Source organism: Prinia subflava, chromosome 7 (assembly GCF_021018805.1).
Source record: "Prinia subflava isolate CZ2003 ecotype Zambia chromosome 7, Cam_Psub_1.2, whole genome shotgun sequence".
In the NCBI taxonomy this organism is placed as follows: Eukaryota; Metazoa; Chordata; class Aves; order Passeriformes; family Cisticolidae; genus Prinia; species Prinia subflava.
The window spans coordinates 8,896,599-8,911,367 of record NC_086253.1 but is presented as its reverse complement, the minus strand read 5'-3'; the positions used below and the strand labels follow the sequence as shown (position 1 = coordinate 8,911,367).

Genomic DNA, 14,769 nt, shown 5'->3' with positions numbered 1-14,769 from the left:
CAGAAGCAGCTGAATTTTCTTCCAGTGGGTCTGCAGATCACAAGACAGACCTTTTTGAGGTGGGGGGCTATTCAGTTGCTCTGTGTGTACAATACATGTGTGGTCTGGCTGGTGCCCCAGAGATTTGAAAAGGAAAGAAAATGCATGCACAGTTGAGACACATCTTCAGAATACAGAACAAAATATGAAACTAAAATCACATCTCTGACTCCAAAGGCATTCCGTTATATTTCAAGTACCCAACTCAATTTTGAAAACAGAAGAGGCTCTCAATGAAATGTGCTCTTTAAATTGACTCTAATAGCCAGATTAATAGTTTTACTGGAAACTGTACAAAATAAAAAGTCTGACCTACTGTGACTCCAGAAGAATGGAAGTTTGCCTAGCTTTCAAGCAGCTTTTGTCAGTTTAACTAATGCACATCAGGTAATCATAAACTTCAATACCAGCTCCACATCTGTATTAGGCAATCATTAAAGGCATGTTTTAATGTTTCTGTTTTAAAAGGCTATAAGAAAAAAAAAATACATAATTAAATTCAATACTTAATGCTACCTTGCCCTTCCCCCAGTGGCAGTGATGGCTGTCAACCCCAGAACACTGCATGTTACAACATAAGCAGAGAGGACATTAGCAAGAAGAGCCCATGCTTTGTTTTTTAACCCATTATAAAACTGTAACATCCTACATGGAGTAAAAGCTATTTCATTTACAGAAAATAAAATAAAACTCTGTCCCCACAGGTAAAAGGAAATCCTATCATAAAGACAATGAAGTTTTCAAAATATAGTTATAAAATTTTGGCATAGGTCAACCTGCATGTTTCACTTCAAGAAACTCTATGGAGAAGATGTGTAAGAAGGGTAGAAAAGAGAAGAATGGGATACTTCAGCTTGTTACAGGATTAAGCTAAATGTTCAAAGTTCTCTTTATACAGAAATACAGAAAGATTCTACAGAGCCTGATAATAAAGAGCAATTCCTAATAGCTGGTCACAGTGTACTGAATTCCTTTTTGCTTCTTAGCAGTGGCTTGAGAGATACATTAGGTAATAGCACTGCCATGCTGCTGGATAATAGCAGAATTATTAAATTTATCAGTACAGTAATTCTACGGTTAAGAAAACTGCTAATGAAGATCTTAATGATCAAGAAGAGTTTTACCAGGAGCATAGTCAAGTTACAGTGATGCCATAGATATCATCTCTGTGCTTTAATCCTTTTAGTATTTCTAGATTCATTCCACTGGGAAAAAAATAATCAAGATAACTCAAATACATACAGAAACACACTCACTCAAATGGCACTCATTGCTTTTTGTACAATTAAGCTTTAGTGAAAATATACATCTTAAAACAAATGAAGTACAAATGTACAAAAATCTTGAACTCAGATAAAAAATATATATAATACAATTTGCTACAGAGATATAAAACATTTAATGTTTGCTCATCCTTTCTGATGAGCATAAAATGATTTAAAGTCTGGAGGACTCCTGCTCATCATCACTGCAATCAGATTTAAAGCAGACCTGCAAGAGAAGACAAACAGACAACTCAGCTGCAGAACTAATACTATTCTTTGTGTTTTATGGGGCACAGAAAGGCTGGGGAGATGGGTCTTTTTCTAGCACATTTTACTCCATCCTAACTAAATGCTTTGGGAAACTCAAAGGAATCCACAATCTCAAGCCCAAATCTCAAGTCATTAAAATTTAATTAAAGTTCTTTCCTTCTTTTAACTTCACTAAGACAATTAACTGCAGCCCAATTAGTTCAAAACCAACTGAAAACTCTCAAACCATATTCATTTTTAGGACTTCTTCTCAATACATAGAACCATATCCTGGGACAGTATGAATCCTGCTGATTTTTGGCTGGAAAGGACTACAGTAAGACACAAGCTTTAACTTTAGCTATGTGAGAATATTAGTACACTCAACTATCCCTTCTATTCTATTACTCAGAGTGGGGAAAAACTGTCTTTGACAAGGTGAACTAAAAATGACAGTGCTATTATACATTCCATTAGCATTGTACCGTTTTAGGTGAATTGCCAGCTGAAGACAAAAAATTTCTTCATGCAATTTTAATACATGGCCTTGCTGTGGCTACTTAACGATATGCACCTAGCAGTTCTAAAATTCCATTTCTGCTTGAAAGCAAAAGTAATTTCTACCCAAGTGTTCACTGTGGGAATATACTCAAGCTTCTCAAGATAATTCCTCTCTTAAGTGCAGGCACACTGAGCAAGCAGAATTGTATACAACATCTTCAAATGCAAACCTTTACAAATAGTCTATTTCTTACATTCTGTAGACAATTACAATACATTATGTGTCTTCTAGGTGGCAAATACTCAATTCTCTGAACAAGAAATTCTTCTACAAAAGAGTAGAAGTCAGTGTGGAGAAAAGGCTGTGCATTATCAGCTATGTAAAGATCTATTATGTCATTGTTTTGGTGAAGGCCTTAAACTGCCTAAGATCATTCAACATTTGTTTCATGATACTTCTCATTTTTGGGGGGATTTTTCTATTTATTTACTTATTTATTGGATAGATACTTATTTTTGCTTATAAACTTATTTATTACTAGTTTTTACACAGGGCCTCAGTTATCTCTGAAGACATAGCCACAGTTTTCATTTAAAAATGGTAAAATATATAAGAAGCAAGACCCAAATTAACCTCTTTAGCAAAGGAAGGTCTATAGCACAGCTTTTAACAGAACCCACTACCTTTTTCCCAGGTAACTAGAGGAGGACAGAGAAGGACAATGCTTAGGTAGGAAAGCTTCCTGAGGTTATAGGGATTGCCATAATTTCTGAAATGCAGTGGAGCACCAAAGCCATAACAAAACAGATTTCATTACTTTCAATATGCATTGTACAACTTGGTTTTTCTATCACAAATGAATAATAATTAAAAAAAGAATGTAAGTTAATTTTCTTATGAAAGAAAAGAAATGCTCTTACCTCTCCACTAAAAAGTCTGTGAAAGAAGCCTCTCTTTGGCTTAGGAGACTTCTCTCTGTCTGGTGACACAGTACCATCAGTTTCATATGCATTGATATCTTCAAAGCATCCCGTTTCAATCATCTTTGAAACATATGAAATATAAATGAAATATCCACAAAAGCCTCTCAAACAAGTTCCAGGTATTATCTATTTACTCTGGGTGGCTACTCCTAACACTTAAAAATTCATCAGCCAAACGACACCACTGTCTCCAAAAGGAGGCCCAAAGCTGACACTGATTGTCCTTGTGCACTCAACCAGCTAAGAACTGCAATGAGAGCACTCTCACACAGGTAAGTGTCAGGGGCTCCCTTGCTTGTTTTTCTTTCTAGCTTTTCTTCTGCTCATGATGCAATAGAGAGAAGCTTTTAGAACCAGAAACAGAATTTCCTTTCAGGTATTCTGTTCATTTCAGAGCAGTTCAGCCAAAAAAATGTAGTATCTCTATGCCCTGGACTGAGCTTAATTAATAAATGTGACATGAGAGGGAAAAAAAAGATATAATGAAGATGGGGCTCTGGAGAGAAGCAAGGGATTTTGAAATAATCTCTGTCTGTGTACACAGAAATAAAAGAAATAAACCCACAATTACTGGGTACAGAAAGGACAGCAGGAAGAGTGAATGCCAAAATGTAACCAACAGGCAGGGTCAGAAGGGGGGTAGTGGCTAGTGCCCAAATCCAATTGGCATTTACCAGTAAGTGCCACTGGTACACATCTGGCACAGCAGCAGGCAGCCAAATGAATATATCTTGGAGAGAGAGAGAGGGCATAAAGAGGAGTATGAAGAAATGCAGCCTGATTTTTTGTAAAACATGATATTGGGTAAATTATGGAATGGTGAGAGAAAGTCTTGAGAGGTAAAAATTTGAGGGAAAGTTCAGTAACATGAATTAAAAGAAAAAACAAGCACAAATGTACAATGAAATCTGCAGTTCTTCCTTGAAGAAAAGGAATTGCCATCACAAGAATTCCACAACTACTTCCAATTTTATCCCTCTCTGCAGGGTTAGTTATTAAGCTGCAGCACATTTTTAATAACTAGATCATATTCTGAAGTTCAGAATTATAACATAGTATAGGAAATACTTCTTTCTCCAAGGTTCACTGTTTCTCAGTGAAAACTTTTTATATCAAATGACACCTTTTCAAATATTGTTCTTAATGTATTGCAAATAGCAAAAGGAAAACAAAAAGGAATGTACTTTTTCCTCCAAATTGTCCAGAAATTGCTCATCTTTTGTGTTCAAGCTTTAAATAAAATGCAATCATACTGGGAGAGAAACAACACTAGTAGAATTCAAGACAATAGTAATTTCAGAAAGTCACGAATAAATTATAATGAGGGGAAGGCATTCACAACAAGAACTACAATTTTAAGCAATTGCTACTGAGTGCTCTTGCTGAAACAGTAAAGAGGATTTGAATTGCATGCAGAGGCAGCAAAATTCTAGTACTCTTTGCAGACTACTAGAATATTCATTCATAGGCACACGAAAAAACTTTTAAGGGAAAGTCTGACTCAACTGATATTGACCTGTTTGTTTTGAAACCTTGAAAAAGATGAGTCTGCAATTCTGTCACTTGGATACTCTGTCGATACACAGCCTATACACAAACAGCTTGCACTGCACCTATTTGCTTTTGAACACTTGGAATAACATCCCATCCCTCTACTGCAAACAGCAATACTGAATAACGTGCCCGAAGAGCAAGGAAAGGGTGGTCCTACTGATACTAACACTGTTCTGTGAGCTATGCTCATTATGACAAGATGCCACACTTTGTTTATGCAAGTTTATCATAGATCTCAGTTTTTAGCAAGTTGTTTATGTTTTCAGAAAAAAAAATTCTGAAGCCTCTCAGCAAAGAAGTCTAAAGCAGAAATCTCTTTCCATCTCCTAGAGAAAATCATTATATCTTTTATTAAATATTCTATACTGCTATACTAAGGAAATAAACTTCTATGAAATGTACATTACCTCGTTTTGCCAAGGGATTGAGACACAACCTGTCACAAATTTGGAATAGAAGTCATCATCTGTGGTATCCAGGTTCACTCCTTTTACTGTTGAGAACTGCTCTATGTCCAGGACATCTTTACAATAAACGGCACGTGGCTGCAGTACAATACAACATTGCTTCATTAAAGTTTTGGATTTGGGGACTTTTAGTTTGGTTTTATTTTCCCTAGATGAGCAAAAGGCAGCAAAATGTCTGCAATTTTACATTTCACGTTGCTGATCACCAAATGACACTATTCTACGGAACAGAAATACAAAGACTCTCTTCATAAGGCATCGGAGCAACTTTATCTATTCTGCAAGTAACAGAAAAGAAATATCGAAGCCAGAAATAGAGAAATAGCTTGTCTGGATCTCTTCATTCTCTTGTCTGGTTGTCACAACTCACTCATCTTCTGTCACCTTCCTTTCAACTCTGGAACATTTTCTTCAAAGCTATTCCTCATTTCTTTTGCATCAGAGCAATGGAAGTGGACATTTAAGGGCTAAGAAATCAGCTACAAAGCTCCCTAGGGAAACACCACTGTTGTAAATTGTTCTGTGATCTCAGATGAAATACCACAGAACAATTAGTTATCATCAATAGCTACAATGGCATCCTTCTAACAACGTAACCAACTTCAAAGGTTTCTCTGGAGTTCACATGATTGCTAACACAAAATTATGACAGTTCTTGCCTTTTTAGATACTAATCAAATCTGTCTCACCTACTTACATCTGGCAAGAATGGAGGTTCTAACATGTTAGCTTCCAGCCTCTTGAAGTTGATGTTCTTGAAAATAGGATGTTGCTTTACAGCAGCAGCTCCTCCTTCAGTGCAACCCAGTCGCTCCCCTGGATTTTTAGCAAGTAACTGCAGATACATGGAAAAAAAGCTGATCCATTATACAGCCCCACAACTAAAAAAATATCTACATACAATGTCTTTCAGTTTATTTTACTACTTGGCCCCTTATTAGGTAAATTTGTCATGCATGAAAATTAACTGGAAACCCAAACAACAACATTCTGGGAACAAATATATTTTCAATAGACAAAAGAATCCCTGAAAGCACACGATTTGAAGATTATGCCCAAAGTTACATGAAAATATTTTAATTGATGCCATGTTGAGAAGACTTTATAGTACAGACTTTGCAGACACTTCTTTTCCTGTGGGCTTAAGTATTGTACATATCTTGCATGAACTAGTACAGAAAACTTGTGAAGCCTTCTGTATAAATTCAAGAACAGTCAAGAGAAAAAAAAATAGCCATTGTCTTGTTGACAATGTTTTAGGTGAAGAAACTGGGGTACTATTCAGCCACTTGTATCCAAGCTGAGCATGCTATTGTACTCCATCTATAATTACAAGTGGTCCAAGCAGTACTAGAACATTTCATTCATGTGACAAATAATCAATTTATGCAGCTTTCCTTCATCTTGAGAAAAGTTCTGAATTCTTGATGTTTGATAACTGAACAGTTCATGAACAATCACAAACTTGCACGTGAACTAAAGAAAGGTTTAAGAAATCCAGTTCTGAAAAAATTCCAAGATTTTAAAATAAAGTAGTTGGTCTCTTTAAATAGATTAGAAATCTTATTTTCAAACCTCTACGTCTCTTCACCCACCATCCTGCAGATGGATTTTGCCTCCTCTGAAAACTTGTCTGAGTATGTTTCCTGGTCTTCCTTTACCCTCCGGTCAATCTCATCCCGTTTAACTCTTTCCTTGTGCTTCCTGAATGGAGACTGTCCTTCAATCATTTCATAAATCAAACAGCCAAGACCCCACCAATCCGGACTGAATGTATACTTTTCGTTTTTGAGCACTTCTGGAGCTACAAAACAAAAACAAACACCCACAACATTTCACTTTCAATTGACTCATTGTGGATATTGGAAAAACTCTCAGGTACTCTCTTTGGGCTCTCTATAGACATGTCTGTATTCTGTACTTTGAAGAAACTTTAATTCCTACAGTGAGAACTCTGTTTATATCCAAGAGAAAAAACTAATATCTTTACTGTTTAAAACTAATATTCTTTAGAGAATTAAAGAAAACCTGATAATGAAGTTTTCCAAAGCATGGAAAGAAATGAATTGTCACAGTAATTTCTCTGTTTACCTGTGACCATAAATCTCTTTGAATCTCAGAAAAAATTAGGTGCTTTCTTAAAGTTCTGCCTAAAGCTAGAATTTTCATTCAAATTTTCAAGTTTAACAGTAGACTTATAATTAAGCACTAACATCTACAAATGCATATTATACCCTTTCTTCTTCCCATAACATGTGTAGTGACGAATCCAGGTTCAATGCAGTACTTATATTCACAGAGGCAAATTTTCTGGTAAAATGTAACTAACAAATGAGGCTTTACATACCCATGTAACCAACAGTCCCAACACGTCCTCGGACAGTTTCACCTTCTGGAATCTGCACAGCTAATCCAAGATCTGAAATCCTGATATGTCCTATTTATGTTAAAATAAATTATACATAGTCAGCAAAAATAATGGAGTATTATCACTTTTAAAATAAAAAAAATTCTGTTGCACATCTCCTGAGAACCCCCACTGCAAAGTATGAAAACATTCATAGAGCCCTAAGTTTATTTAACTTAACTAGAAAAGAGTGTTTTATTCAGCTCCTCCTTAAAAATGTGAAGAAAGAGAGGCACAGATATAAGTGATTTTCTGAAGGTCATACAAAAATAATTTGCTCTTAAGCACTCTAATTCCTAGCTTTGCCATAGACTGCTGTCCTTGGACAAACAGAAATGCTCATTTCAGATTCTGCATCTATGCATCAGACATTTGTGGTTTTCCATTCTGTACAACCACCACAAGCACTTAGCTTTCTGATTTCTTAATAAAACTTGAAAATTAGCTTAATTTATTCCAAATGTGAGAAAACTGTAGCCTGTACCCAGAGAGTCTGTTTTCCTGATATGAAGCACCCCAATAATGCCAAACACGAGTACTTGGAATTGCTATCCCCACTCCCACCCCAAACCAAGAGCAGCCCAGCCAATAACCTACTCAGAATTATTTATATTGACACATGTCAGTTCAGTCCTGGGATTTCCTCTTATCAATCAGTGGATAACAGCTCGAGCTGACAACCTTCCCCAGTCATGTACAGCCTTTGTACCTCCAACACAGAAATCATCTGGCCATAGACTGGTCTGTCATGCACTGCTCAGTGGGGAACCAGTCCAGGCAGGGCAATGGGAATAAACCCACCCCACTCTCCCTTACATTCCCATGGACAGGTATAGTTCTTTGTTGGATAGACTCATGAACTGTTTCAAACACATCCAAGATATTCCAAGGCAAGAATTGTATTGACATTTTAAATTAAAAACATATAAGGTTTCTTAACAAAAATGTAGAAGTCTAGACAGAAGAAAGGACAATTACCTTTTCAATTTCATTTTAAAACAATTTTGTAGAAAGATTCATTGCCGAAAGAGAAAAAAAGAGCAAACCCCATACTTATTTCTAAAAGTGGTTATAGTTGTTGTTTCTGTACTGTCATTTAAAGGAACACCACAGACTCACAGAATGATTCAGGCTGGAAGGTTCTTCAGAAGGTCTCTGGTAAAACCTTCTGAGCAAGCAGACAGCCCAAGGTGTCCAAGGCTTTTTAAATACTTGTTTAGAAAGCCTCCAGGAGTGAACACTGCATCACCTCTGGGCAGCCCATTCCAAAGCCCAAGTAACCTTTCTGCATAAATGCTGTGGCATTCAAAAAGCTCTACAGCATCAATATTCATTAACAACATATTAATTTCTTATGTATAGGTGTTAGATAATCAGGGGATGGAGAGAGAGAGAGTGTGGAATATATACTCTATATACTGGTTGGAAATGAGTAAATGCTCTGGAGCAGCAAATGCTATTTTAAATACATTCAGATGCTCTTGCATTCCCTGACATCTGATGAACCCCTTTTCAAGTGCAAGAACTGAGCTCCTGAAGCGATTTTCTAATTAGTCCCCTATGCTCTCTGGAACTAGATCAAAATATCCCTGGCAGAGAGGAAGCATTCTAGTGCAGTCCTGCAAGGCTACATTTTTCCTCAAAGAAGCCTTCAGCTTTTCCAAGACATGGCTGGAGAGAAAAATTAAAGAATGTATTTGATGTCTAGCAATGCTTTAGCTCTTGTAAAGTGACTTCTCTCATGCATCATCTTTTTTGAAATTTATCAGTCAGAACATGCTGACTTTAAAAAAAATACTGTGCTAATGACTTCAAAAACTGTTTTTCTTCAACTAAAACGCTCAGCAGTTACAAGAACAAACTTGTAATATTCATCCACAGCTTAGAAGAGAATTCCTGCACATGTTCCACAGTCAATTCAAAAGATTCTGGTAATGACTTGCATACGAAGTAATTAAAGAAAATTGATTTAGTTTTTGACAAACAAAAGACTACAAACATTTCTTCATATTGTTTGTACTTCACTGATTCCTTTCAGACCTCTTTTAATCGAAATGTGAAAACAGAAATACCTCAGATTTCTTCTTACTGTCTAAACATTCTAGTTTACTAAGAAACATTCTGGCTCCCCATCTAACAAATCATGTTTCCAGAGCTGAAGAAAAGACAAACATAACAAATCCATATAAAAGTTTCAGGGATCTTAAATCAAGAGGAGAGGGAAAAGGGGGAGCAAAAGGGGAAAAGTTGCCATTTGAAGGTAGAAAATTGACCCTTCAAACACAGTCATGTTTGGGTTGACCCCCAAAGTTTTCCCCTGCTTTCTAAAAAGCAAGGCAGTATTTTCTTTGCTAAATTAAGATCCATCAATTAGGTCTCCTTTATCATGAAGAAATCTCTTACATTTCTGGCACGGCATTAATTAGAGGTGTAATTCTTGATTTCGAAACTAATTTTAATCTTTACTTACCACAGTCATCAAGAAGTATATTCTCAGGCTTCAAGTCTCTACAAAATGAACAACAGAAATGTGAATTAAACAAAGACAACACTATTAGCCCTCAACTGCAACAGATTCAACAGAAAACTTCTTGGTTCTGACTGAAACAATTTTTCCAGTTCCACCTATAAGCAAAAAAAAGAGTTGTGAAGTTGATGGCCTATAATACAAATAGTTTAACCAGAGAATTCAAGATCCACTTTCCCTGAACTCTTTAATCCATTTACATTAACAAAGGCAACACAACACTAAAATCCTGATGTAAAGAACCAGCATTTACACCCATTTGTGCTCATAAGTGAAAAATATTTCTCCTGAGGAGTATCAGCTTTACAATTCCCCAGTGGTAAAATCCAAGTGCTGGCTGCAGTTTGATGCTGATCCCTTGCTGAATTTCACCCCAGGGCATCAGAATATCAACAAAGAGTAATAATCCAAGACTAAGCACAGGCTTAATATCATCCATTCAAACTCAATTTCTTTAACTTGGACATGCAACTTTTAAAGCTTCCTAGACTCTTCCTCTAGTTAAGATTCTTTGCAATAACTTTGTAGATGTTTCCTATTACTTTTCTGTAAACATCAAAGTTTCACAAACAATTTTTTTTAACTATTAAATGATAGCAAGACTCAGGAAATACTAAAAGGGCAATAAATTCTGCATTGCAATTTTGCACCTTGTGCATTTTTACTTTGAGAACAAAAGAAAATATTGAATGGAATGTTTGAATTTTCCCCTACTCAAGGAAAATTTTGGGGAGTTGAAGCTGAATCAAAAGTTGTTCTAGGATTTATCCCCTAGTAGATTCTCCTAAGGATATACATACATGTAGGCATGAAAATATGAAAAAATATATAATGCACATTATTATTTATAAGAGTGCACTATAGTTAGCTATAATGTGTATTGTTAAATTCTTTATTTTTTTAATTTATGTTATTTTATATATATATATGTGTATTTGTGATATGCACCAGTAATCACATGGACTGAGATGGTTTCAGATTTATTCCACCATAAATATAAGCCAGAAATAGACATGCAAAGAATAAATATATTTATAAATATATAAATAAATAAAGAATCAGTCATTGGAATAGATTATTAAAACCAGTAAGTATATATACATGTATACCTACAGTTGTGACAAGAAGAAGAGACTGAATAACATAAAAGAAAAAAATTAGGAAAAATGACTCTATAAATGAGATACAACCCAAGAAATCTAAGTAGGGTTTTTTCCCCAAAATATTGGTAAACTGATGTTCTGTAGTATGTGTATTCATGATAAAGTTTCATTATCTTATGACATTAACTGTATAAAAAAGTCATAAAGATGCTCTGCTTCACATGCTTTTAAGTCTCAACAATCCCCATAATTGGATAAACGGACATTAAATATAAGATTACAATAAGAAACCAGGAGAAATATAAGAAACCAGGAGAGATCAGAGTTAAAAAACTGAAGAACACTAGGATCTGACGTATGTGTTTGAAGGTCGTCTTATAGGCAAAGAGCTAAGAAGTTGGACCTAAACACAGGGGCTGTGGTCTGGGGTCTTCTGTTTTGTTTGGTTTTTGTTGTTGTTATTTTGTTGTTATTTTGTATTTTTAAACACTCAGTTTTGTTTTCATTTGGGCAATGTGAAATGACCTACTCGTAGCTGATGAAATCTCTCAGCCCTGCTTCCCTCCTACACGTATGCCAAAACACAACTGTGTAATATTGCAAGACTGGCCAGATTCTCTAGGGAACCACATCCAACCTCCAGCATAAGCCTGATTCACTCTGGTGCTGCCACTTCCCACTCTGTGTGTCTGTGTGTGTGTGTTGGTCTTCTATGCTGAGGAAGGAAAAGACTCATTATACTGAAGTTATACTTTAAATATTCCTTGAAACACGTAGAACTTGGTGTTACACAGCAGAAGTATAAAGACAGAATTCTTGGTCCACCACTAAATTTGTTTTGCTTGTTCTGTAATATTAATGCATACTAGGGGTTAAATGATGTATGTACAGAGACAAAAGAGCATTAAAATCAGAAAATCTCAATTCAATGCATAAAGCCTCTAATAGTTTTATTAATTCAAAGGCAATAATAAGTTTACTAGAGGAATCTGAAATTAAAACAGAAGAAGGAGCTTTTCACATGGGCTATGGCTATCCTGTTACCCTTTGTGGGCATAATATACAATGCAGCCAGGGACTTCTAGAGCCCTCTGTGAACTACTTTAGGGTAGGCAGCAATACAATTCCATACTCCTAACACTTATTTAGTAAAATTATAAATTTATTTGCTTTGTAAATCATAGTTCAATTTCATTTTCCAAACCTTGAATCAACTTTATTCTGTTTTAAAATATATCAAGCATCAAGACCTAAATCAACAGCAAGAAGGCACAAGAGCTATATTCTAGGGATATGCCATGAAAAGGACAACTAATTTTTTTATTCTTTTCCTACAAAATTAAAATACAAACTTGTTTTAGTATGAAACAATATGTTCAATGCTGAAGAGACATGGAGATGTACAAGTAACTAGATGACACTCACCTGTAAACAATTCTCTCTCTCTGCAAATCCTCTAGACCACAGCACAGCTCTGCAGCATAGAAAATAGCCCTTTCCTCATCAAAGCCAGGGTTTCCCATGTTATAGATGTGAAACTTCAGATCCCCTCCATTCATTATGGTTAATACTAAACACAAGGCATCCTTTGTCTCGTATGTATAGGATAAACTAACCTAGAAATGGGCAGGGTGAGAACACAACCATTACTCATTCATGAACCCCAAAACAATTAACAGATCTTTTTTCCAATACGATCAACTTATGAATCCCTTTTCAAAGCAAAAAGAACAAAACATGGAAGTGGAAAATCACTCTTGCAGAGTACTGGAAGACACAAAGGAATTCAGAATAATTTGCCTGTGTACAGGAACCATACACCCCAGACAAAAGCTTAGTGGGCAGATCTGTTTAAATACCAGAGAGCTCCACTCAGAAAATCCAGTTACTGATGGTGGCCCTCAGCTGCACGTTACTGTATTGCTCTTTGTCCAGATAGCATGAGCATATTCCTTATTTTATTAGTATCTCAGGAATTAAGCATGGCCAAACCACCTTCCTGAACTACAAGAACTACCCTAGAGAAACTCAAATTATTTTAAATCAAACATGTAGTTTCTATCCTACCCCTGCCTCCCCCTCAAGTAACTGCGTATTTCCCTGATTTAGAACTTGCCAACAGTAAAGACTCAGTACAACTCCCTACAGTCTTTCTTCTCACTGTACCCAAAATCTGGTGCTGAGAGGGAAGGGCAAAACACCACATTCTTTTTCAGCTTTTAGGTAAAAGTTTTTTAAGTGCATTTTAAGTTTTAAAGTAGACTTGTGAATTAAAAAAGCCCCTCTCCATTTAACACAATGTAATATACTACAAAATTTAACTGTTTAAGTTACAAATTCACTTTCAACAGAAAAAGCTATGCTATGCAGTTGATCATCAAAATTACCTAACTTGTACTAAGAGCAATGGAATTCAAATATATATTTAGCTTACATTAGGTAAATAAGCTAGGTAAAAAAATCACTAGGGTTTTTTTTTACTCAGTAAAAGTATTTTAAATGCAGTACAAGTAAACAACTGCTTTAATTCTGTCATAGATCCAAATTCTTCTTTCAGAAGCATAAATACAATACTAAATAATAAAACCAAATAAATGTAGGAATCAGCTACTTGAGGTGTAGATTTCCATTTGGTGGTTTTAACTGATGTGTCCAGCTATTTATGACTGGACTTGTGACAGAGGCATGACGAGTTATCTACCCACTTCAAAATCAGGATTACTGCAAATGCTACACCTAGATCTTCTCTGTTGCATAAAAAACCCCATTGGATAGCAAGAGGAAAATAACTTTAAATAAATATTATTTATATTTATAAATTTATATATATTTATATATTTAATAAATTATTGTTTATAATAATAAATTATTGTTTATAATAATAAATTATTTCAAATTCAACTTGTATCAATTATTGATTTACAGTGTTTACATATGCTGAAAAAAATACTCCAAAGTTACTCAAAAACAGAAGTTTCACTGTTTCAGTAATTTATAGATAAATTCAGGTACTCTCTGGATTCAGTTTCAATCAATTTAAGCCCAGAAACCTTGTGCAAAAATAACATTAGCATATTTATACAAAACCATAATCTAAAATAGTTTAAAATATTAATGTATCTGGCCAGCAAGTTCTTCATTTTTCTTGTAGCTGGCAATATTCTACAGTAGGGTTTCTTTTAATACATAAAACTTATCAGAAAATACATGCATACATATTTTATATACATATATTTATAAATAACTTCCACTGTCCTCTAAAACAGGTACTTTAAAATCCTTTGAACAGCAATAAAAAATTTATAGGTAAATGGATTTCAAACCAAAGCAAAATGTCTTTGAAATTAACATTTAAATGACATTTCAATTAAAAAGTAAATATTACTTGGGGAAAGTTTTACTTGGTGTATCTTTGAACATTTTAACTTCTTTCACTGCTTAGTAATTAGAGCTACTAACAGACCATAATTTACATAATAGCAGCAGGTTTAGGTATTAAAACTAGATTTCCATTACGTGCAAATTCCATTTAAAAGTTAATTGTTTCACATCCAGGATAACTCTTTAAGCCTTGGTACACAACAAAGCAATATAACCTGAATCAATACACTATTAAAATGTCATGTTTGTCTTAAAATATATCAACAACAGAGTAAAAAAATGCTATGAAAAT

The 14,769-nt window shown here is 35.0% G+C and overlaps 1 protein-coding gene across 2 annotated transcripts in view; it reads right to left on the bottom strand.

Moving 5' to 3' along the window:
* Positions 1-462: 462 nt before the first annotated feature.
* Positions 463-14,769, bottom strand: part of GRK4 (G protein-coupled receptor kinase 4) — a 35,383-nt gene continuing 21,076 nt past the window's right edge. The window contains exons 9-16 of one of the 2 annotated variants that reach the window (XM_063401535.1): positions 12,522-12,712; positions 9,937-9,974; positions 7,407-7,496; positions 6,655-6,863; positions 5,757-5,894; positions 5,000-5,137; positions 2,976-3,098; positions 463-1,530 (exon numbers count right to left, since the gene is read on the bottom strand). In XM_063401535.1, the coding sequence (XP_063257605.1) occupies positions 1,477-1,530; positions 2,976-3,098; positions 5,000-5,137; positions 5,757-5,894; positions 6,655-6,863; positions 7,407-7,496; positions 9,937-9,974; positions 12,522-12,712 (981 nt within the window). In that variant the 3' untranslated portion in view covers positions 463-1,476. Of the gene's footprint in view, positions 1,531-2,975; positions 3,099-4,999; positions 5,138-5,748; positions 5,895-6,654; positions 6,864-7,406; positions 7,497-9,936; positions 9,975-12,521; positions 12,713-14,769 lie in introns of those variants that run through there. The other variant, XR_010080920.1, reaches the window with a different exon arrangement.